We start from the raw sequence: 25,344 nt of genomic DNA on the forward strand, positions 1-25,344 counted from the left end.
GAGCCTGGTGGGCTGCAGTCCATGGGGTCGCTGAGAGTTGGATATGACTGAGCGACTTCACTTTCACTTTTCACTTTCATGCATTGGAGAAGGAAATGGCAACCCACTCCAGTGTTCTTGCCTGGAGAATCCCAGGGATGGGGGAGCCTGGTGGGCTGCCATCGATGGGGTCGCACAGAGTCGGACATGACTGAAGCGACTTAGCAGCAGCAGCAGCCCTTGGCTTTCTGTCCATCATCTGTGTCCTGAGGGTCATTTCCTTGGCCTGATGTCCCTTCCTACCAGCTGTGAGCTCCGGAAAGTGTCTGCTTACTTCGCCCGCGGCCAGTCCCCAGGCTGTTGCACACGGAGCACAGTTCCCCTTTGCACTGTGAAATACTGTAGTGTAAAGCTGGATAACATGAAGCAGACAGCTGAACAGACAAGTGTGCCCAGAAACAGCCCTATAGCCTCCATCTGGGTCAGAAGAGAGTCCTGCCAGGCCTCCCCAGACTGCTGCCTTTTGTCTTCCCCTCTCCAACTGCTAAGTTATCCAGCAGCCTCATTTTTATGGAAATTCCTTTCTTGGTTGTCCTTGTAGACTCAAGTATGCACCCTATGCTTGGGGTGCAATTTTGCCCAATATTGAACTGTTTCTGTTGTGGAGTTGCTAAGTTGTGTCTGACTCTTTGCAATCCCATTGATGCTTTTGAACTGTGGTGTTGGAGAAGACTCTTGAGAGTCCCTTGGACTGCAGGGAGATCAAACCAGTCAATCCTAAAGGAAGTCAATCCTGAATATTCAATTGGAAGGACTGATGCTGAAGCTGAAGCTCCAGTACTTTGGCCACCTGATGTGAATAACTGACTCATTAGAAAAGACCCTGATGCTGGGAAAGATTGATGGCAGGAGAGGGGGATGACAGAGGATGAGATGGCTCGATGGCATCACCGACTCAGTAGATGTGAGTCTGAGCAAGCTCCAGGAGATGGTGAAGGACAGGGAAGCCTGGCTTGCTGCAGTCCATGGGGTCACAGAGAGTTGGACAGGACTGAGAGAGTGAACAGTGCTAAGTCGTGTCTGACTCTTTGCGACCCCATGGACTGACTGTAGCCCACCAGGCTCCTCTGTCCATGGGATTTCCCAGGCAAGAGTACTAGAGTGGGTTGCCATTTCCTACTCCGGGGGCTCCTCCCGACCCAGAGACCAAACCTGCATCTCCCTCGTTGGGAGGCAGATTATTCACTGCTGAGCCACAAGGGGATGAAATTATCCCACGTATATTCCTTAGTGTCTTTTCCGTCTCACTCCCAGCTCTATTTGAGATTTGCCTTAGGACACTGCATGTAGCAGAAGGTTGGTATTTCCATTGAGGTATAACATTTCATCACATGGAACACACCCCGTGGTTGGCAAAATAATCATCTCCCCCACCCAGAGATGTCCTCATCCCCAACACACGGACCTGTAGACACGTTAGTTCTACAGCAAAGATGATGAAGGTGGCAGGTGGAATTACATGGTTTATCAGTTGTATTCCTGTGGTTCATAATTCCTCTGATGCTATCTGCCTCTCTGTTAGACTGAATTAATGACAGTGCTGGCATAGACTATTCTCTTTTTCTTAATTGAAGTATGGTTGATTTACAATATTGTGCTAGTTTTCAGGTGTACAGCCAAGTGAATCAGTTATGCACAGACATATATCTACTCTTTTTTAGGTTTTTTTCCCCAATACTACGAAGTATTGAGTAGACAGAGTTCCCTATGCTACACATTCGGTCCTTATTAGTTATCTATTTTATGTATAGGAGGATGTGGGTATCAATCCCAGTCTGCCGATTTATCCCTCCCTCCTCTTACCCCTTGGTAACCATAAGTTTGTTTTCTGCATCTGTAATTTATAGACCATTCTTGATTATAAAAATAGCTGTTACACATGGAGCTACTGGAAAGAGCCGTTCTAAGCCAGCTGTTGATGTTCAGTCTTTAAGCTGTGTGCTACTCTTTGCAACCCCATGGACGGCAGGCACACCAGGCTTCCCCATCCTCCACTGTCTCCTGGAGTTTGCCCAAGTTCATGTCCACTGAGCCAGTGGTAATATCTAACTATCTCCTCCTCTGTTGCCCTCCTCTCGTCTTGCCTTCAGTCTTCCCCAGCATCAGGGTCTTTTCCACTGAGTCGGCTCTTCACCACAACAGCGAGGCCACGAACACATCGGGACAGCCCGCCCTCTCAGGACGCTCAGGGTCACTGTCGCGCCAGCTGTCTTGGCTGCGTTTCCTTCAGCTTGAATTACTCACCTCCTGTCTCGCAGGGCGCACACTCGAGCGCTGAGAATAACAAGTGTGGGTTCTTGTGGGGATCTGCGAAGGTTAGGGTTGCTGAATTTCACTCAGCATGTCCCTGGAAAAAATAACTATGCATACTTATGGAAGAGCTGGTCTTTTCAAAAAAAGTTACACATCCAGTTAGCAAATCGGATATTTTGATATTATACATCAAGCATGTAGTTAAAATGTTCACCTCGTTTTCAGGTGTGGGTTTGGCCGTAAGGTACTCCTCACGGACGACCTGTGACTCGGGTCGTATGCATGGAATGACTTCTGAAAGCACAGTGCCGACGGGATGTTGGGCAGCTGGGCTGGGCGTCTCTACGTGACGTGTGTCAGCTTCCTCGTCCCCAAGTTTCAGGAATCAGCTCAGGCTAGATAAGCAAAATAGGAAATAAAGTATTTCATGGAGAAATGGGAGTGTGCTGATAAGTCTAAGGGAAAAATTTATTCAGGCCCCAGGAGAAAAATTAGGTCAAGAAATTCAAAACCAGTGGGGACTGCTCTCTCTCTCCGCTGCTTGTCTCTTTGTGTCTTGGTCTAATTCATTGCTCGTCTTCTGTCAGCCGCTTCTGTCTCCTTCAGGGTCCATATGCCAAATGGGAGCAGACACTCCCCACCCCCATGCCTCCTCCATTCTCGTGTTTCATGACAAAGGCGAGAATAAATTGGAATATTGTTACAGAGTCCAAACTCGCAGTGCTTGCTGCAGGACAGGTCAGTAATTTGGGAAGCCAGTTGCTGGGGGAAGGCGTGAAAGTGAAAGTCACTCAGTCGTGTCTGACTCTTTGTGACCCCATGGACTATACAGGCCATAGGATTCTCCAGGCCAGAATACTGGCGTGGGTAGCCCATCCCTTCTCCAGGGGATCTTCCCAACCCAGGGATCGAACCGGGGTCTCCTGCATGGCAGGCAGATTCCAACTTTATTTGGAAAACCAATTGATCAAGAAGATGGGGAACTACTGTTCCAAAGAACCATCATGCCTGAGACAGAATTCAGGATTCTTCTGCTCTGAAAGGGGAGGGAGTAAAGTCAGATGTTTCCTGGTTCTGGTCAGCCTCCTGAGGGGATGTGTTAATCTCTTCCTTCCTGTGGTCATCCATAGGTGGGCTGGTAAGGATGTTTCCTGTGAGCTAAACAGAGGTATTTGAGCATCTTGCTCATTACCTGCAAGGCAGGGTTCCCAGAGATGGGCCATTATGTAGAATTTAAGCTTATAGGCAACATCCTTTTAGTGGTGTTGTTTTTTGATGATGTTTAGTGAACTTGTAAGAGAATACAGAGATTCTTCCCTGTTGCAATATTTTAACCCCATCCCTAAAATCCTGCGGCAGAATTCTGACCCAGGTTGGGCCAGTCACTTGAGGCTGGGGCGGGGCATGGTGGGGTGCAGAGTGGTTGAGGAAGCGCCATGGCTGGGGGAGGAGGGCAGTTGGGATAACTTCTCAAAAGGGGTCCATGTACCTTGATAGAAGACTGTATCAGGGGGCAAGCCCTTTTGAAAAATTGAGCTAAATTATTTTAATCTTTGTCATTAAACTGCTGGTGAGTCCTGTCTTGGAGACTTGTTTGTTATTTAATAGTGAATGACGGCCTGCAGGAAAGTTTGACATCAGGAAGTGAGGTGTTGAGTTTGCTTAAAGGCTGCCCAGTGTAGGAAACTTGTCTTAAAATTGCTGTGCGCTTCAGTGAGTCAAGGCAAAGGCAGACATTATCTAAAATGCTTTTAAGACATCATCATACACAGCAATGTGAGATGCAAATGCTCAATTTTAAATTCTGCAACTTAATTTCATAGCCATATTTTTTACTGAAAGAGGTTTCTCTTCAGCATGATACATTGTGAAATTTCCTCTGACCTTGATCGGATCATAGTGTACTTACTTTTGTGATTTATGGAGCAACATGATGCCTTATAAAACAGTCTATCAAAACAGGTCCAAGTCAGACAAAGCTGTGAAGTTTGGAAAGTTGCCAGCCAAAATCTCAACCTTCTCTGCCCACCAAAGCCGAATGAAAAAATGGAGAGAGAATTTGGAGGAAATAGAAAGGTGGCTTTCACTCCCAGCCGCTGAGAGGGGAACTCAGTGGGCTTATGTCTCAAGAACTGTGCCCCCAACCCATGAGGCCTCTAGGGGCTTATATTCAGCAAGGGCTCCTAGTCAGGAGTCGGTGACGAGGAACAAAGGTGATAGGAGCTTGACTTCGTCCTCTTGCACTGTTTCAAAGTCAGTCATATACTGGCATCAGCAACCCAGTCTTAGGGTCTGGTGGCTTGGTGGCTCTGCGACCTTCTTTCTGCTGTGTAACCACAAGGGGAAGCGTGTTGTCAGGGTAAACACCAGATAGGGGAGGTATTTAGCATAGAGTTAAAGGAGAAAACGTGAACTGTAGCTCCTGCAGAGTTGGGGGCCAGGAAAGCAGACTCAGTTACAGACATGCAGGATTAGGGGCAGTTACAGCCATGAAATTAAAAGACGCTCACTCCTTGGAAGGAAAGTTATGAGCAACCTAGATAGCATATTCAAAAGCAGAGACATTACTTTGCCAACAAAGGTCCGTCTAGTCAAGGCTATGGTTTTTCCAGTGGTCATGTATGGATGTGAGAGTTGGACTGTGAAGAAAGCTGAGCTCCGAAGCATTGATGCTTTTGAACTGTGGTGTTGGAGAAGACTCTTGAGACTCCCTTAGACTGCAAGGAGATCAGCCCTGAGATTTCTTTGGAGGGAATGATGGTGAAGCTGAAACTCCAATGCTTTGGCCACCTCATGCAAAGAGTTGACTCATTGGAAAAGACTCTGATGCTGGGAGGGGTTGAAGGCAGATGGAGAAGGGGACGACAGAGGATGAGATGGCTGGATGGCATCACTGACTCGATGGACATGAGTTTGAATAAACTCCGGGAGTTGGTGATGGACAGGGAGGCCTGGCGAGCTGCAATTCATGGGGTCGCAGAGTCGGACATGACTGAGCGACTGCACTGAACTGAAAGTAAAAAAAAAAAAAAAAAAAAGGACTTCCTTGGTGGCTCAGATGGCAGAGAAGCCTCCTGCAATGCATAGACCCGGGTTTGATCCCTAGGTTGGGAAGATCCCTGGAGAAGGGAATGGCAACCCACTCCAGTATTCTTGCCTGGAGAATCCCATGGACAGAGGTGCCTGTTGGGCTACGGTCCATGAGGCTTTAAAAACTAGGAATGTTTAGGCCTGCTCACTGTTTTCTTTGTCTTTGTTCTCAGAGAAAGGAAAAAGAAAAACTCAATCCTGTTTTTTTCCTTTTCACTGCAACAGGAATAACTTAACGTTTTGAATTAATTTCATAAAGAAGCTGTCAGACACTGTCAGTTAAACTAAAGAGCATAAAATTATTTCAGCTCTGTTGTTGAATTTGTGGGTAAAAATAATGAAAAAATTTTTAAAGACAGATAATTACAGTCAATATTTTGCCTGTTTTTTCTTCTTCATCTAGGAGAACTTATAGGGTAGGGGCTTGCTCTGCAAACAGTGCTGCTGAGCCGCAGGTACCAGGTCCGTGCATGCACGCTTCGTCACTCAGTCGTGTCTGACTCTTTGCGACCCCACAGACTATAGCCTGCCAGGCTCCTCTGTCCATGGGATTCTCCAGGCAAGAATACTGGAGTGCGTTGCCATGCTCTCCTCCAGGGGATCTTCCCAGCCCGGGGATCAAGCCCAGGTCTCCCGCATTGCAGGTGGATTCTTTACCCACTGAGCCGCCAGGGAAGCCCAGGCGAAGATGGCAGCTGCTCCTAACAGTGGTGGGTTTGATTTTAGAGGGCTGTGCCCTCAGACAGCAATGTTAGGTTAAAGCCATGTTAAGTCAAATAGTCAACTTCCGAATTTCCAAGTTCATAGGAGGAAAGGAGAGTGGATCCCAGCTCAGTCAGTAAGGCTGGCAAAGAACGTGGTGGAGGACTCAGAACAGCCTAAGGATTGGGGTGTCCGTGTAGTCTAGAGAAAGACGGTGAAGAGAGAGCATCCAGGGGAAGGAGGGCCACCTGACTGTGGGTCAGATACTCGGGGCATGACAGCTCCTCTCTATCACTAAGATGATGACGATTCATAAGGAACCATCAGTCCTAGGAAGAAGGGCCCGTCAACCAAATGTAACCTCAAATTAGTGAAGTCAGCAGAAGCCTTTTGAAGGGTGGACTCTGCCCTCCAACACGAGCCCTGCCCACTGCTCACACATCAATGGATGTTTCTGTCTTTCAGGAGTGGCTGCCAGCCGCCCCCCAGCCCTGTAATCAGTTGAGAGTCACTAGTGGCATCAGCGTTAATCAGTGTCTCAAGGTCACAGCACTCAGCCATCCCTCACACTCACAGCTAGCAAGAATGCCCAGAGTACTCAGAGGACTCAGGCGCTCTATCATGGGAGGGGGTGTTCCAGGGAGTGGAGAGTCCCCCTTGTGAAGGATGCCTGGTCTCCATGGGGCTGCCATTCCCATCTGTCCTCTGGGGACATTTAAACTATCAGTGACCTAAACCTGGGTCTAGTGATGTCCCAGCTTTGATTTCCATTTTGAGAGCCAGAACCAGTCTCCTAGCCTTAGTTTTCTTCGGAAAGCTGCTTGATGATAGAAGATGAAATTGATTAGCTCAAAGATGGATTATTCTGAGAAAAATAATTGAATTCACTTCCTTCTTCCCTGGTGAGTGGGCCATCTGGTTGACCTCTCTGCCTTCAGCAAAGGGAAATAAAACACGCAATGGCCAGCTGTCCCCGTCGCAGCCGGCAAGGCCTGGACCTCAGCTGTCGCTGTGGCCCCTGCCCTCCTCCCACCACCCCCGTCGCTCCTGACTTGAAGTTTCCTGTGCTCTCGTCCCCCCGGATGGGGAGCTTCTTTAGGACAACCCCTAGTGTCCTGCAGAAGTCAGCCTCCAGCCTCATCTCTTGTTTTTTAAATATTTTTTTAATGTGCACCATTTTTTTTTCTTCCCATTTCTAAAGTCTTTATTGAGTTTTGTTACTGGATTGCTTCTGTTTCATGTTCTCGTTTTCTGGCTGGCAGGCGTGTGGGATCTTAGTCCCTGACCAGGGATTGAACCCACGCCCCCCTGCATGGGAAGGTGAAGTCTTAACCTCTGGGCCACTGGGGAAGTCTTTCCAGTCTCACTCCTGCTGGCTGTCCCTGTGTCCCTTTAGCCACAGCGCACACAGTACTTGAGGCGAGGTGGTTATTTCTACATCACTGTGGTGGAGTCTCTCAGCTGCAACCTACACCGCCCTACTCCGGGGACCCAACAGAAGTTCAAGTGCTCATTTCCCCTCATTGGAGCTTCTGATGTGAAGAGAGTGGATGAAGGAAATGTGGTCTCTGCGCCCTTTACCTTCTTTATCCAGGACAGGAAGTTTGGTGTGCTTTTGAGTTTCCCCATATCGCGTGTCAGGTGTTGCCCAGACATCGTTTGGATCACAGTCAATAGTAACACAACGCTGATTCCGGTTTCTGTAGCGTCTACAGACGTTAACAGGCTTTCAGACACGTGTGCATTTATCCTCTGACAGCCGCACTCTAGATTCCTCATCCCCGCCCTTCCTTTCTTTTCTCCACCTTTGCAGTCTTGGTGTCTCTTGTTTAAATAATCACCCCTGAGTTTTCATTTGATTCTCTACTCCCCATCAGAAGGCAGAGGTGTGATGAAGGTACATGGAGCTCAGGACAAGATAAGATGCTGCAGACTGGGACTTCCCCGGCTGTCGAGTGGTTTAAGACTCTGCTCTCTCAAAGCAGAGGACACAGCTTCAGTCCCGGGTCAGGTCTCTAAGATTCCACATGCTGTTCAGCACGGTCAAAAAAGTAAAATAAAGAGATGTCAGATTTTTGCAGAGAGAGCAGAGGGCCTCTCTAGCAGACCTGCTGTAAGGGCACAGGGGTCCCTGCAGGGGAGTCAGCATCCAATGGAGTCTTTTCTGAATCAGTTCACAGGACATCGTGGGGTCTGTAACTAATGTTGTGACCTTGGCAAAGAAAATATCAAGCTCTGATTAGGAACTGCTAAGATAATAGCACTCTGGGAAGATGAATTTTATATTTAAAACAACCAAATGACCCAGGAAAAGGTTGTTTGGTTTTAGTTCTTTGTTTTCTTTCTGTCTGAGCTAAAAATAAGTATGAGCAACAGTTACATCACTAGGTACGAGGGAATTGGCAGCCTTAGATGTCAGTTTGCATTAGGCTTTTAGGACCGATTGCTATTTATGGCATAGTTCATGCAATCAGACTTATATTAACGCTTTACTTTCTGCATCAGTCAACAGTCGCATCTCTGACAGATGTGCAGGCAAATGCCAAAGCTCCTTCTTATAAAGGCATCTGTAGATTCACTCATCCGTTCTGCCCACAGTCCCCGGGCGCTGTGGTGTCCTGGGTTTCATACCAGGCGTCGTGATCATGAGCATCAGGATAACTTCCTTAAGTGGCTTGCAGCCTGCAGATGAGGCTCCTCAGAGGGGGGTCCAAGTGGAGGAGGGGCGTATAAATGTGTCCCCGTCACGTATCCTCTGCTCCGAATAGCGCTGTTGACTGGCATTTTCTATCATGTGCCCAGGGTTAACCCCTTCTCACAACCTGCGCCACTGCCCCCTGGGACAAACCTCCATCGCGCCTCCTAGTGGGTCCCTTCTGGGCACACCCTTCTTTCCTTGTTCTTTGCCCTCCGTGTAGCAGCTCCCCTGGGGGTCTTCTTGTGGGAGTCTGGTTCATGCCCTGCGGTGCTCACATGTCCTGCCCTTAGAGGAAACGCCAAAACCCATGCTGTGGCCTCCAGACCCTGCTCTCCTGGCTGCCCACGCCCACCCTCCTTGCTCAGCGTGGTCACCCCACCCTCATCCCCGTGGCCCCCAGGCCACTGTCTCTCTCTGCCGCCCTCCACTCCAGAGCGCACACTGCCTCTTCCTCTCCCTGAATTGCTTGCCTTCATGTGTCAGCCCGTGTCTTACTCTGTCTGGAGCAGCTATAACACACCGCCACAGACCAGGTGGCTTAAACACAGATTTCTCTCTCACGGTTCCAGGGACCGAAGTCCAGGGTCAGGGTACCAGCTGCTGGGTCTGGTGAGGGCCGTCTCCTTGGGTTGCAGCCAGCCGACTTCTCTCTGTCCTCACGTGGCCTTTCCTCCACGTTTGCGGGTGAAGACAGAGGGGAGGCAGCTTTCTTGGTGGGTTTGTCTGTTTATTGTTTGCCCCCATCCCTACACTAAGATACAAGAAAGGAATATGGAAAAAATGAAAGCTGTTGGACTTGTCGAGTTGCTAACAATGCATAACAAGTTCACAGAACAGGGCTTGGCAGAGTAAGCCTTGGATAAATATTGGATGGATGGATGGATGGATGGATGAGGGACTTGTTCACCTTCTCAGGCCAGTGTTTAATTGTAAATTAAATTTTATTGGATCTCCACGGTATGCATGTGGTACCAAACAGAACAGGGAATATATCACAGCCTCATTCTCATCATTCTAGGCAAAAAATACGTAATGATGTTGAGAAATGCACTACCGAAGCTCAACATTGCAGGGGAAAGTTGCCCTTCTTGAGAAATGGGAACAATTTTGCTCAAATTTTTGATAATTCAATTCCTATACAACTTAAGATGAGGAAGTCTGAATTTGGGATGCCAAATCAGATGCTCAGGTTGGATGTTCACGGTTACTCTGCATTCTAACTCAAAAACCAGATCTATGTTCTGGTTATTGTTAAATACCCATGTAAGAGCTGAATATGCACACACATCAGCCCTGGAGAGGAAGACGGGAATATGGAACCTTGAGCTCTTTTGGGGCTGCCGAGGTTGTTCGTGTGTTTTTCCTCTTTGTTTCCTATGGTTATTGTAGCGATATTGCTTGTGTAGTTTAAAAAGTTACTTTTGAAAATAAAATTCGGAATTTAGTAAGGACGATCTGCTTTTCTGAGGGTGAAATGACACTGCTTTTTAAATGTAAGAGTGTTGCCTGAAAGACAGTGTAATGCATCTGTACTTAAGAAATGGCGTCAATGATCCAGAATCACCTAAGCAGACTCTGCTATCAACACCTGTTTGGTTATATTATTGTGCATTCTTCCATCTAATAATATATACTGAATTGGTTTTCTCTGCAAAATCTTTTCTTAGCCCAGTGAGCATGAAGGAACAGAGCCTTTGTCCTCTTTCTGAACTGTCCTGACGCTCATTCATTTTCCCACTTGCCGAGCCGTCTCAGCATCTTTCTTTCCCATGCCCTGTGTGACCATAGACGGTGCCCTGTGTGACCGTAGAAGGTGCCCTGTGTTTGACGTTTTCAAGATCTCTCCTCTCCACCTCCTTTCCTGGACTGGCCCTCCTGCAGCCTTGCGAGCTGTTCATCCACCTTCCTCACTTTCTGGTGAAACAGCCCGCTCTGTCATGAGCAATGCAAATGGTTAGAAATTCTGAAGTCTTGTTTGTTTGTTTTACATAATTTTGTCTTCATGAAATTTCCTTTTGATTGCAACTCTGCCTTCTACAGCTCTGCAGAAGTCTTCTCTCTCTTGCATGTGATACCTCAAATAGAGACTCTAACTATTTGATTTTTGAGGTTGAACTCTTCCGTTAGCCTTGCTTCATATGACGTTTTGCAGTGTCTCTATCTTTCATATCCTCTTTATGGGCATACTCTGTCCATCATTATCTCTAACGATATTCAGCCCAGATTTGGACACCATTCTGTGACTGTACTTGGGCCAGGGAAAGGTCTACTGGAACATTGCTGCAATGTTCATTCAATTGCATTTTTGCAAGTAAATTACTTATGCTCCTGGCCACTCAAGAAATTGATGCAAAAAAAATTGATGCAAACTAAAAGTCTTAGTTGTTTTTTTTAAGTCTCTGTACACTATTTTAGTTGTCTTTTTCATATAAACTTCTACAAGGGCATCTAATATTAATCAGTTCAGTTCAGTTGCTCAATCATGTCCAACTCTTTGCAACCCCATGAATCGCAGCACGCCAGGCCTCCCTGTCCATTACCAACTCCCGGAGTTCACTCAGACTCACGTCCATCGAGTCGGTGATGCCATCCAGCCATCTCATCCTCAGTCATCCCCTTCTCCTCCTGCCCCCAATCCTTCCCAGCATCAGAGTCTTTTCCAATGAGTCAACTCTTCGCATGAGGTGGCCAAAGTACTGGAGTTTCAGCTTCAGCATCATTCATTCCAAAGAAATCCCAGGGCTGATCTCCTTTAGAATGGACTGGCTGGATTTCCTTGAAGTCCATGGAACTCTCAAGAGTCTTCTCCAACACCACAATTCAAAAGCATCAATTCTTCGGTGCTCAGCTTTCTTCAGAGTCCAACTCTCACATCCATACGTGATCACTGGAAAAACCATAGCCTTGACTAGACGGACCTTAGTCAGCAAAGTAATGTCTCTGCTTTTGAATATGCTATCTAGGTTGGTCATAACTTTCCTTCCAAGGAGTAAGTGTCTTTTAATTTCATGGCTGCAATCACCACCTGCAGTGATTTTGGAGCCCCCCAAAATAAAGTCTGACCCTGTTTCCACTGTTTCCCCATCTAGTTCCCATGAAGTGATGGGACCAGATGCCATGATCTTCATTTTCTGAATGCTGAGCTTTAAGCCAACTTTCTCACTCTCCTCTTTCACTTTCATCCAGAGGCTTTTTAGTTCCTTTTCACTTTCTGCCATAAGCGTGGTGTCATCTGCATATCTGAGGTTATTGATATTTCTCCTGGCAATGTTGATTCCAGCTTGTGCTTCTTCCAGCCCAGCATTTCTTATGATGTACTCTGCATAGAAGTTAATAAATGTGTTTAAAACAAAATTTCAAATCTGAGATTATTCTTATTAGAAACAAAATTTTAAAGATATCCATTGTTTGAGCTGATGAAGACCATACCACTAATTTACTTATTCTCTGTCTTGAGAAAGATTGATCTGGAGTATGAAATTGTTCAAATTTTGGATGTCGACTCTGAATTTAATCTGAACAGTACTTGAGAAATGTCTGCTTTGGGTCTGTGAGTGATCTTGCACATCTGATAGCGTAAGGAGTGTGCTACTGCAAAACATACGCTCTTCTCATTCTTAGTGAGAAGGGCTTGTTTCCTCTGTAAACTCAGATGAAATGAAAAGCTGCTCAATCAGTGAGATCTGATCACTTCTTGTCATTGGTCAGTGATTTCCTTGCACAGAAAGCTCTATCCAATAGGAAAGGAGATTGGCTCAGTATACATTTTGTCATAATTTCATGCTTATGTTTAGTCTTATTTTTAAATGCTGAAAATCACTCTTTAATAGGCAAGTTAAGTTCTCGATGGCACATAAGAATGCTGGTCAAAATTTCTAAAACTGTAGCACTCTTTCCTGCTCAGGTTATGATGGTCCTCCAACCTGGGTGGCCAGTGTTAATTAGCTCGAGTCAATTTTTTTCCTAATTCTGTAGCCTGGATAGCCAGTATTAAATATTTGCATGTCAGATGTTAATTATTTGCTGTCCCGTGGTTAATATTGTCTTCATTTCGATTTGCAGCCATTTGATACATTCTAATGAACTTTCAGCCTGGGATAAAGGTGTATCTATGCCTCACATTGCCTACTTTTTGACACTATCTCCATTCTGTTGCATTTTGACTTGCAGTTAATATGAGCTGCAGTCATGGGTACTACAGGAGAGAATATTTTGTGATCTATGTACAGACAGTAGTGAGTAGTTCATTTGCGGTGTAGCCTTATGCTTAAATTTGCCCTGGAGAGTTCCTGTCGCTCTTGCATAATTAATAATAATTATTATTGGTATGTAACTATTGTATTTGTTATTGTTTATTAATATCACCCCCTTTGTCTCCCCAAGGATCCTAGTTTGGACTGTAAGTTATATAATCATCCTGATTTGAAACTGCAAGTTTGGTCTCAGGAGCCAACATGCTGGATTAATTTCCTAGATTTAGTAAATCTTTATTATCCTTAATTGTGTCTCCAGATCCCTCCTCTCACCCTCAGTACCTGCTATAATACAAATACAGCTCTGTGGAGGGGACTAAGAACCTAGAAAAGGGATAGATGGGTTACCTAGTGAAGTGAGACCTGGGAAACCTTGAAGCTTTATTTGAGGAGCTGTAGGTGGAAGAAGGTACAAGATGATGAGAAGTAGGCAGACACTGATTAACATTGGCATTTAGTATGTGCTAAATAAACGTTTGAGTTTCATAGCTGAAATAGAAGTTCACAGTGTGGGTGTCAATGAAGACAAAGATGAGAGAGGTTGAGGCTAGAAATTCTATCATACCTGGGTTTGATTTGATGGCATTTAATAGGTTGACTGCAATGAGAAACTCCATAGTCAGTCACCCCGTAATGTGGAACCAAGTCTATTGGGTGGAAAAGCATTAAGTTACAGAAAAGGCTGTAAACATAACGTAATATCACCTTCTTCTTGAGATAAAGCTTTGCCATAAGATGGGGGAAGGGAGCCTGGGTCCTTTGGACCCTGAGGCAGAAGGAAGAGAAAGGAACTGATCTCCGCTTCCGGGATGAGAATACCCCGGAGCTCTTTATTTATTTTTGCCATGTTGGGTCCTCCTTGCTGCGCGGGCCTTTCTCTAGTTGCAGAGAGTGAGGACCGCGCCCCAGTTTCAGTGCACGCGTTTGGCACCGGCGGCTTCCCCTGTTGCAGAGGATGGACTCTGGGGAGTGAGAGGGCAGGAGTTGCGGTGCGTGGGCTAGGTAGTCGTGGCTCCTGGGCCCTGGAGCGCAGGCCCAGTAGTTGTGGTCCGGGGCTTAGTTGCTCCGAGGCATGTGGGATCTTCCCAGAGCAGGGACCGAACCCACGTCTCTTGCGTCTCCTGCCTTGGCAGGCAGATTCTTTACCACCAAGCCACCGTGGAAGCCTACGCCCGAGATCTTGACTTGACTGAAGTGTGGTTCCTTGGTTATTTTAGTTCCTCATTTGGCTCACAGATTTTCTCTTCCATGCTGTCGTTTCAGGAGCTCGTGGGGAGTAACCCTCCACAGAGAAACTGGAAAGGGATAGCCATCGCGCTGCTCGTCATCCTGGCCATCTGCTCCTTGATCGTCACCTCGGTGATTCTGCTGACGCCAGGTACTTACGTTTATTCCTGGAAAAGCAAGTTGCTGTAAGGGAGAGAGGGCACGATTTTACTCGGCAATTTTTTTCTAACAGCCTACTGTGTAATGTATGTTCCCTCGATTCTAATTCTCATTGTGCCATTTGGTAAAATGATCTAATATGCATTCAATGAAAAAGATCCATTGTACATGCTATGAATTTGTCAGACAATTCCTGACTAGGGTAAATTCTTGGCAGGTATTAAAATTCACAAATATTTGTTTATACTTGATCAGCTTAAATAAAGACTTTGCCCTTATAAAATGTAATGATTTTATATGTCTCATGGTATTCTTGGGTATTCTATCAGGGATGAATTAACATTATTAAAACAACATATACTAAGTGTGAGCTAAGGATAAACTACTTATTAGATACTACTGATGAAATAAAGGAAGCATGAAATAGAATCAGAAATCTCTCAGGGAAGAAAAACTCACAAAAATTGTCAGCAAAAGTCTACAGAAAAAAAAAAACATATATAGGCATGGATTATTGAAAGTTTCAAATATAAGCTGTATAGAAGTTGAGAAGAAAGAGATAAAACCCTTCATGAGAAAGTTCACGGAGAAAGTCATGTGTGAAGCTGGACTTCCATGGAGAGGTGAGAATTTAGTAGCAGGAGAGTGGTGAGGTTAGGACAGAAAAAAGCCTTCGCCCATAAAATAAACGTCTGGGGTCATGATAGGAAAGCATTATCGCCGTATATAAACTGTGCATGACTGTCCATTCTCCTTTGTTATATTAAGTGTCAACTTCTGTGGACAAAAAGGTGTTCCAGTCCTCGATAAACAGACTATACAGGTATGAGACTTTATGATGGAAAAAATGCATTTTTTGACAGGTACAAAAATTGCAGGCAAATTTTCAGGTATGTGTAGCTCTAATTTATTGTTGCTGTTATTGTTTAGTCACTCAGTCATGTCCAGCTTTTTGTAACCCCAGATCACGCCAAGCTCCCCTATCCATGAGATTTTCCAGGCAAGAATACTGGAGTGGGTTGCTATTTCCTTACTGACTAAGTTTGAGCAAGCTCTAGGAGATTGTCAAGGACAGGGAAGCCTGGTGTGCTGCAGTCCATGGGGTCAGAAAGAGTCAGACACAACTGACCAACTGAACAACAGCAAATACCCTGGAACCAAGACTCAATAAAGATACCACGAGAAAGCTACAGACCAACGTCTCTGCTGAACATAGATGCAAAAAGCATAACAAAATACTAACAAAGTGAACCAAATTACCAAACCAAAAAAGTATTATATACCATGACCAAATGGGACTTATCCCAGGAAATAAAATTTGGTTTAACATATGAAAAATCAGGGTAGTGCACTCAGATTTGTAGAATAAAGACAAAAAAAAACAATATGATCATCTCAATAGGCACAGAATAAGCATTTGACAAAGTTCAAAATCCCCTCTCTATAAAACACTGAACGAACGAAGAGTAGAGAGAAACTTTCCCAACCTGAAAAAGAGCATCTATAAAAAACCCACAGCTCATATCATACTTCACACTGAAATGGTTAGCAGTGATCCTGCTGAATATCAGCTTATCCTTGACAAGGGGAAGAAAAGACATCCAGGTTAGAAAGAAGTAAAACTGTCTCTATTCATAGATGGCATGAACTTGTGTATAGAAATCCTAGAGTCCACAAACACACAAAAGTGTAACTAATAAATGAGTTCACCAACACTGGAAGATGCAAAATTATACAAAAATTATTTATAATTCTGTACACTAGCAATGGGCAGTTCAAAATGAAGTTTGGAAATGATTCCACTTACATTAGTTTCTAAGGAAATAAGACATTTAGGAATCAATTTAACAATAAAAATGTAAGACTTGTGCACTGAAAACCATGAAACGTAATTGAAAGGAATTAAAGATCTTAGCAAATGGAAAGATATCCCGTCTCATGGGTTAGAGGGTGAGCCACTGTTAACACGCAGCAGTTCCCAGAATCATCCGTAGATTCAACCTGCTCCATGCCAAAGCCCACCTGGTGTCATTGCAGAACTTGACAGGCCAATTCTAAACTTCATAGGAAAATGCAAGGCTCTCAGACCAGCCAAACAATCTTGAGAAAGAACAGCTAAAGGACTTACATCTATGATATTAAAATTTACCCTGAAACTACAGTAAAAGTATTGTGATAGTATCTGTTGTTCAGTCACTCAGTCACGTCTGACTTCTTTGCGACCCCATGGACTCATTCACCATCTCCCAGAGCTTCCTCAAACCCATGTCCATTGAGTCAGCAATGCCATCCAACCATCTCATCCTCTGTCGTCCCCTTCTCCTCCCGCCCTCAATCTTTCCCAGCATCAGGTTCTTTTCCAGTGAGTCAGCTCTTCGCATCAGGTGGCTGAAGTATTGGAGCTTCAGCTTCAGTCCTTCCAATAAACATTCAGGGTTGATTTCCTTTAGGATGGACTGGTTGGATCTCCCTGCAGCCCAGGGGACTCTCAAGAGTCTTCTCCAGCACCACAGTTCAAAAGCATCAATTCTTCGGCACTCAGCTTTCTTCACAGTCCAACTCTCACATCCATACATGACCACTGGAAAAACCACAGCCTTGACTAGACTGACCTTTGTTGGCAAAGTAATGTCCCTGCTTTTCATAACTTTCCTTCCAAGGAGTAAGTGTCTTTTAATTTCATGGCTGCAATCACCATCTACAGTGATTTTGGAGCCCCAAAAAGTAAAGTCAGTCACTGTTTCCACTGTTTCTCCATCTATTTGCCATGAAGTGATGGGACCAGATGCCATGATCTTCATTTTCTGAATGTTGAGCTTTAAGCCAACTTTTTCACTCTCCTCTTTCACTCTCATCAAAAGGCTCTTTAGTTCTTCTTCACTTTCTGCCATAAGGCTGGTGTCATCTGCACATCTGAGGTGATTGATATTTCTCCCGGCAATCTTGATTCCAGCTTGTGCTTCTTCCAGCCCAACGTTTCTCATGATGTCCTCTGCGTATAAGTTAAATAAGCAGGGTGACAATATACAGCCCTGATGTACTCCCTTCCCTATTTGGAACCAGTCTGTTAGGAAACTGTTTGTCAGATATAACGCCAAAAGCACAAGCAACCAAAGGAAACAATAGATAACACTTCCATCAACATAAACATATTTTGTGTTTCAAGGATCACTATGGAGAAGGTGAAAAGAGAACCCCCAGGATGGGAGAATATATTTGCAAATCATATATTCAATAAACATTTAGTATTCAGAGTATACAAAGAGTTCTTACAGCTTAAATCATGCGACAAACAGTTCATTTTTAAATGAGTAAAGAATTTGAACAACATCTCTCCAAAGAAATACAAATGGCCAGTAAGACTAAGAAAACATGCTCTGTATCATTAATCATCAGGGAAATGCAAAGGAAAACATAGTAAGGTACCACTCCATACTCAGCAGGGCGGAGAGATATACATATATAATTTTATATGTATTTTTGGCACTATTTTTAAAGGTTGCAGTCCATTTACAGTTATTGCAAAATACTGGGTATATTCCGCCCAGTAAACAGTCAGCCCTTGTAACCTGCGGTGCACTCACCCGTGTGCGCCCCAGCCCTGCCCGTGTATTGCCCTCCCCTCCCTCTCCCCACTGGTAGCCGCTGGTTTCTTTCATCTCTGAGTCTAATGCTTTTTGGTTATGTTCACTAGTTTGCTGTTCTTTTTAGATTCCACGTGTAAGTGAGATCGTACAGTGTTTGTCTTTCTCTGTCTGACTTATTCACTTAGCATGCTGCTGCTGCTGCTGCTGAGTCGCGTCAGTCGTGTCCGACTCTGTGCGACCCCACAGACAGCAGCCCACCAGGCTCCCCCGTCCCTGGGATTCTCCAGGCAAGAACACTGGAGTGGGGTGCCATTTCCTTCTCCAGTGCATGAAAGTGAAAAGCGAAAGTGAAGTCGCTCAGTCGTGCCTGACTCTTAGCGACCCCCTGGACTGCAGCCCACCAGGCTCCTCTGCCCATGGGATTTTCCAGGCAAGAGTGCTGGAGTGGGGTGCCATTGCCTTCTCCTCACTTAGCATAATACCCTTCAATTCAAATCCCCCCAAAATGTATATATTTTTATAGGAAATAGCAAATATCGGTGAGGATGTGGAAAAATTAGAACCTCATACAGTACTAGTAGGAATGTAAAAGTACATAGCCTCTTTGAATAAGGTGAAGTGGTGAAAGTCAAAATTGTTCTGCCCGACTCTTTGGAACCCCATGGATTGTATCTCACCAGGCCTCTCTGTCTGTGGGATTTTCCAGGCAACAATACTGGGGTGGGTTGCCATTTCCTTCTCCAGGGACAGATGTCCATAGAGACATTCCAATAATTGTAGCTTGCTCTGTGAGTTTTAGGTTTATGATGAGATCAGAGTTCCTGGGTCACTTGGACTCACGATTCAAAACAGAGCATCTGACTGGACAGGAAAACTTCCATGCAGCTGTTGGAATTTAGACACGTAGATCTGAGAGGGACTGGCGAAGGGAATTGGGAGAGACATATACTCTTCTCTGGAGAAGGAAATAGCACCCCACTCCAGTACTCTTGCCTGGAGAATCCCATGGACGGAGAAGCCTGGTAGGCTACAGTCCATGGGGTCACAAAGAGTCGGACATGACCGAGAGACTTCACTTTCACTTTCTAGACTCTTCTATTTTATAATTTTGCTGATATTTTATATTAATTAAAAATTAATTCATAAACGTTGGTGACTTTGGCAACTATTTTTAATTAATAGAAAGGAAGTGAGATCTCCTTCAGAAATCGTGAAGCATGTTCCTACCTTTGCTTTTCTTTGAGCACAAGTGTAGTGTATACAACGGCCACTGCCACTCTGAGGATGTGATTGCCCATCACTCACTTTGGGGATTAGGGAGCAGCGACGGTTTGGGCAGTTTGCAGTTACTGCCATCCCCCTCCTCCCCAAGGTGCGTGAGCATTCCTGTCTCCCAGGATCCGAGGGCTCACACCTCCATCACTTCAAAGGGAGACGGGAGGGCTGCTGGAGGCTCCCCTCATGTCTGCGGTCCAGGGCAACCAGGCTGGGTGGGAAATGTCTGAGACTGAACAACTTCATGCCTGGGACATGAAGTCAGTCCCGGGACATTCCCTTCCAGATGCCCCACTCAGCATCAGGCAGAGAGCCGTCCCTGGGTCTTCCCAGCTGTACAGTGAGCCATGCCTCAGTCTCTCTTCTCTCAAATGCAGCTGCTAATCCTGAAAGCTTTTTACATTCAGTTCTTGTGCAGCTGGAACCGTCACAGCAGCGTCTCTTCTGCAGTAAATAAGAGCACAGATCACACCACTCTGTTCTCTGTTTGAATGCTGACCGCCAGTTACCAGGGGCAACCACCATGAAGGTGAGGCTCTAGTGAATCCCTGAGTTCCAGGAAAGGCTTTGAGTGGGATTTCTTTTATCCGTCTGTTGAAATAAAACTGTGGCTGAGCCTGCCTGACCCTTTGGTTCTGTTGGACTTCCATAGGTAGTGTTTATCTGGGCTGTGCTGCTGGACGGCTGTGTGTCCTAGGTTTAGGATGGTCGGATGGGCTGGTTCAATAGCGAGTGCCTCCCATCACTGGCGTTCTGCGTCACTCTCCCTTGATGCAGCAGTGGCTTTTGTTACAGCGTCAAAATTCCGCCAGACACAAGAGGACGTCAGATCCTCCAGAGCCTTCTCAAATTCACCTATATGCAGACCGTCACATGGACTCATAATGCCTATCCATCGATGGAACTTGAAGGATCCCTGTGAGGGGCTGAGGGCATCGAGCTAAGTGCTGGATGCACTGTGGGCAGAGAAGATGCACGTATTTTCCACGACAGCACAGATCCACCGAGAAAGACAGAAAGTGCACGCGGAGAATTTCCCACCATGACAGAGACGGGAATACCAGACCACCTGACCTGCCTCCTAAGAAACCTGGATGCAGGTCAAGGGGCAACGGTTAGCGCCAGACATGGAACAACAGACTGGTCCAAAATTGGGAAAGGAGCACATCAAGGCTGTATATTGTCACCCTGCTTGTTTAACTTACATGCAGAGTACTTCATCTGAAATGCCGGGCTGGATGAAGCACAAGCTGGAATCAAGATTGCCAGGAGAAATATCAATAACCTCAGATATGCAGATGACACCACCCTTATGGCAGAAAGTGAAGAACTAAAGAGCTTCTTGAAGAAGGTGAAAGAAGAGAGTGAAAAAGCTGGCTTAAAACTCAACATTCAGAAAACTCAGATCATGACACCTGGTCCCATTACTTCATGGTTAATAAATGGGGAAACAATGGAAACAGTGAGAGACTCTATTTTCTTGGGCTCCAAAATAACTGCAGACAGTGACTGCAACCATGAAATTAAAAGATGCTTGTTCCTTTGAAGAAAAGCTATGACAAACCTAGATAGCATATTAAAAAGCAGAGACATTACTTTGCTAACAAAGATCCATATAATCAAAGCTATGGTTTTAACAGTAGTCATGTAGGGATGTGAGAGTTGGACCATGAAGAAGGCTGAGCATGCTGGTATTGGAGAAGACTCTTGAGAGTCCCTTGGACTGCAAAGAGATCAAACCAGTCAATCCTAAAGAAAATCAACCCTCAGTATTCATTGGAAGGACTGATGCTGAAGCTCCAATACTTTGGCCACCTGATGTGAAGAACTAACTCATTGGAAAAAACCCTGATGTTGGGAAAGATTGAAGGCAGGAGAAGGGGACGACAGAGGACGAGATAGCTAGGTGGCATTACCAACTCGATGGAGATGAGTTTGAGCAAGCTCCAGGAGATGGTGAAGGACAGGGAAGCCTGATGTGCTGCAGTCCATGGGGTCAGAAAGAGTTGGACGTGCCTGAGTGACTGAACAGTCATTAGGCAAAACTAAAACAGAAGTTATAGGTGAGGCTGGGGGGCTTCCCCAGTAGCTCAGATGGTAAAGAATCTGCCTACATTGCAGGAGACTCGAGTTCAATCCCTGGATCAGGAATCCCCTGGAGAAGGGAATGGCTACACACTCTAGTATTCTTGCCTGGAGAATTCCATGGACAGAGGAGCCTGGTGGGCTCTGGTCCATGGGGTCACAGAGTCAGATACGACTGAGCAACTTTCCCTTTCGTTTTTGGTTAAAGACCTGTTGTGGTGTGAATTACTGAATCTTTGACGTAACACACAGCATGGCCATCACCTTGTCCACGGTCCCCCAAGTGCCCGCACACCCCCCTCTATCTTCCTGGTGTCTCCACAAGCCAGGGCAGGAGTGGCTCTCCCCCGTGAGGGAGGAAGTTTAGGCTTGAAAAGTAGAGCGTCCTGGTAGTAATAACACCCTGGACCTATATGGACAGTCTTGAGCGCACCCCTTCCAGACTTGCTGCTGCTTCCTAGACTGACTTGAAACTCTTATCATGTATTTAAACAATTATCTTTTCAAGTGCACCCTCTTTTTCAGTCTTGTATTTTGGTGTGTTGAAACTCAGAGTGCAGTATCCACTTTCTACTTAACCCTCAAATCCATTCCAAACTCCTTGGATTCAGTCTTTTGGCGAAAACATTTCTGAGTACGTGTGGGTCCCTTTCCTACTTGGGAAGTATCCTTGGGAAGGGTCGTGATGGAGTGCGCCTTTGGTGCTTCAGGCTCTCAAAGAACGTCCTGGCGATACCTTACTTCTGAGCGACAAGTACCTTTGTTCTGTAGTGCAGCCTAATTATCACCAGTTATGCACAATTTATGTTTTAAAAATCAAATTAAAAGTGTTTAAGGCAATCTTAGTTCCAAAGGGATTAACCAGATGAGAATGTGTCCTTTTCAGTCCTGTCATTCATTTCTCCCTTGCTAGTCTGTGCTCTTTTCTTAATTTCTCTTTGGAATAATAGACTCAAAGTTACCTTTTTTATTTTCAGATATTAAATATATGTCTGCGATAGGTCACACACAGCATATGCCTTTTTTTTTTGCAGCTATAACTCTTGTATTCTGATGAAAAGGACTCTGATAATCTTTAGTACCACAATTATGGTTGTAGGAGCTTAAAAACCCACCAGGATCATATTTGCATTAAAATATCCCTGACATTTGACTTTTATGGTTTTTCACTGTAGAGAAGATGAACACTGGTTTGTGACGGAAAACATTAGGATCCTTTAGGTGGTATAAAAACGAAAAGGCTTGGGTATTTGGAAGTCTTATTGAAGGTAAATTTTAAAGGCAAAGCAGAGGTTATCAGAATATAAGACTCATTAATCTTTTGGGTGGGAACAAAATGTAGAAATGATTGTTACAGAATGGAATTTTCATAACTATCTGATTTATATCTACTGTCTATAACTGCATTGCTAGCTCTCAGCTTATCTTTTTAAAAAAATGTTCAATTCGACCCAATAGGCTTTATTGAGAGGGAGAGAAATCTAGCAAATTAGCATACAGCTCGTAAATTAGATTCTGCTCTAAGAGCATGTAAGTCAGCAACAATCAAGTGCTCTGAAATTACACCACAGTCAAAATAAGAGGAGATGGGTTTATGTGGGAAAATTATATGTTAAAATTACATATAAGAGAATCCTTCTACTTAATAGTTGCTACTGCTAGTTGTCTGAGTTTTGAAACAAAATTTCCATGGATTCTCTTAATAGACTTGGCTTTTTAAAAGCAGTTTTTGGTTCCAGCAACATTGAGAGGAAGGTAGAGTTACCCAGGGGATAGCCTCTGCATTCCCAGAAATGGATGGTATCCCCATCATAAACATCCCTCCCCAGGTGGTGCCTTTGTGGCAGTTTATGAATCTGCGTGGATACGTCGTTGTCCAAGTCCGTAGTTGACAGTGAGGTTCACCCTCAGGGAGCACGGTCTGTGGCATTGGACAGATTTATAATTGCATGCGTCCGCCTTTACTGCATTGCATGGGGTAGTTTCAGTGCCCTAAAAGTCCTCCGTGCCCTGTCTGTTCATTCTCCCTTCCCCTATAATGCCTGGAAACCACTGATTGTTGTTGTTGTTGTTTTTACTGTTTCCATGTGTGCGTGCTAAGTCACTTCAGTCACGTCTGACTCTTTGCAACCCTATGGACTGTAGCCCACCAGGCTCGTTTGTCCATGAGATGCTCCAGACAGTAATACTGGAGTGGGTTGCCATTTCCTCCTCCAGGGGGTCTTCCCGCCCAAGGATTGAACCCTCATCTCTTATGTCCCGTGCATTGACAAGTGGGTTCCTTACCACTTGTGCCAGCCGGAAGATACCATCTCCATAGTTTTGTCTTTTCCAGAATGTCATAGGGCTGGATCGTACAGTATGTACCCTTTTCAGATTGGCGTCTTGTCACTTGGCAGTGTGCACTTGAGGTTCCTTCCTGGAGGAACTGTCATCGTTGGAGAGTTTATTTCTTTTTTTATTGCTGTTTTTCAGTTGCTAAGTTGTGTCCTACTCTTTTGAGACCCCCGCCCCCATGGACAGTAGTCTGCCAGGCACCTCTGTCCATGAGTTTCTCCAGGTAACAATATTGGAGTGGGTTGCCATTTCCTTCTCCAGGGGATCTTCCTGGACTAGGGATCAAACCTGTTCTCCTGCATTGGCTGACAGATTCTTTACCACTGTGCCACCAGGGATGCCTTATTTCTTTTTCAGCACTAAATAATATCCCACTGTCTGGCTTTACCTCAGGTTCTCGATCCATTTACCCACTGAAAAACATCTTGATTGCTTCCAAGTGTTGATGGGTATGAATAAACCTGCTGTGAACATTTGCGTGAAGGTGCTGGGTGGGACATAAATTTTCAGTTCCTTTGGTAGTTGCCGAGGAGCATGATCACTGGACAGTCTGACGAGTGTGTAGTCCTGGGGGAAGCCACCGAGCCGTCTTCCCGAGGACTTGCTCCATGGTGATCTCCGCCAGCAGTGAATGAGAGTTCCCGTTGCTCCACACGCTCACCAGCATTTGCTGTTGTCAGCGTCTCCGATTTTCTGACTGGTCCTTCTAATTGGCATGAAAGCCTATCCTTTTAAAATTCTGGGACAGACGTTTTAAAAACATTATGAATTTGCATAGAATATTCTAATGTTTAATGAATTTTCAAACTGAACGGACTACATAGCCTGCACCCAAATCCAAAAGTACCAGAATGCAGCCAGTATCCCCAAAGCTACCCCATGCCCGTTCTCATCATTCATCCCCCCAAAGGTAGCCTAACTTCTAACGTCATAAAATAATTGTGTATGATGTTATATGTGTTACATTCGCATTATTCATGTAATCGTGTGATGGGTATTTTTTATACCTGGTTCTTTTGTTCAGTGTGTTCATGCATTTTAATGTTATATTTTAAGTCCTATTTGTACCTAGTTTTCAACTGATGATGGATTATCTCTTCGTGAGGTCTCATATCATCCCTATGGAAATTGCACACCACCAGTAATTTAATAACTTCTGTTCATTTCGTAACAAGTGATATATACCTTACTATTTCCTATTGGGGTTTTTTTGGTAGAAATACTGTTTCCTGCCCATTTTTTATAGGCATTTTCTCTCTGTCCTCCTTCCGACATTAAACTCACCCCCCATGTCCCAGTCTTGTCATCATCCATTGATTATCAATGACTGTGACCAGGTGTCCTGTCACGGGACATATAGGGTGCTTTATACATGCCTGGTGTTGTTCATTTGCCCTTGGGCATCTGTGGTTGTGTCTGTAGATTCTCTGCACACCCACCAGCCAGCGGATGACCTGAGTAATCAGTGGCTCTGTTTTGCTCCTCTTGCTGTTGTTTCTGATTACAGTTAATGTATCAGTGCTGAGGAAGACCAAGTGCTATATGTAAATGCGCGATACAGATAGTGTCTGTTATGGCAATCCAGAATATGGGAGAAGGCGCTGAGGACAGGAAGCATGTGTGGAAGATATTTTGGAGG

General features: G+C 45.0%; 1 protein-coding gene across 3 annotated transcripts in view; it reads left to right on the forward strand.

The window, feature by feature from the left end:
- Positions 1-25,344, forward strand: part of DPP6 (dipeptidyl peptidase like 6) — a 799,813-nt gene that overhangs the window by 410,434 nt on the left and 364,035 nt on the right. For all 3 annotated transcript variants that reach the window (XM_068972565.1, XM_068972566.1, XM_068972567.1), the window contains exon 2: positions 14,299-14,413. In XM_068972565.1, the coding sequence (XP_068828666.1) occupies positions 14,299-14,413 (115 nt within the window). The remainder of the gene's footprint in view (positions 1-14,298; positions 14,414-25,344) is intronic.

Source organism: Capricornis sumatraensis, chromosome 5 (assembly GCF_032405125.1).
Source record: "Capricornis sumatraensis isolate serow.1 chromosome 5, serow.2, whole genome shotgun sequence".
In the NCBI taxonomy this organism is placed as follows: Eukaryota; Metazoa; Chordata; class Mammalia; order Artiodactyla; family Bovidae; genus Capricornis; species Capricornis sumatraensis.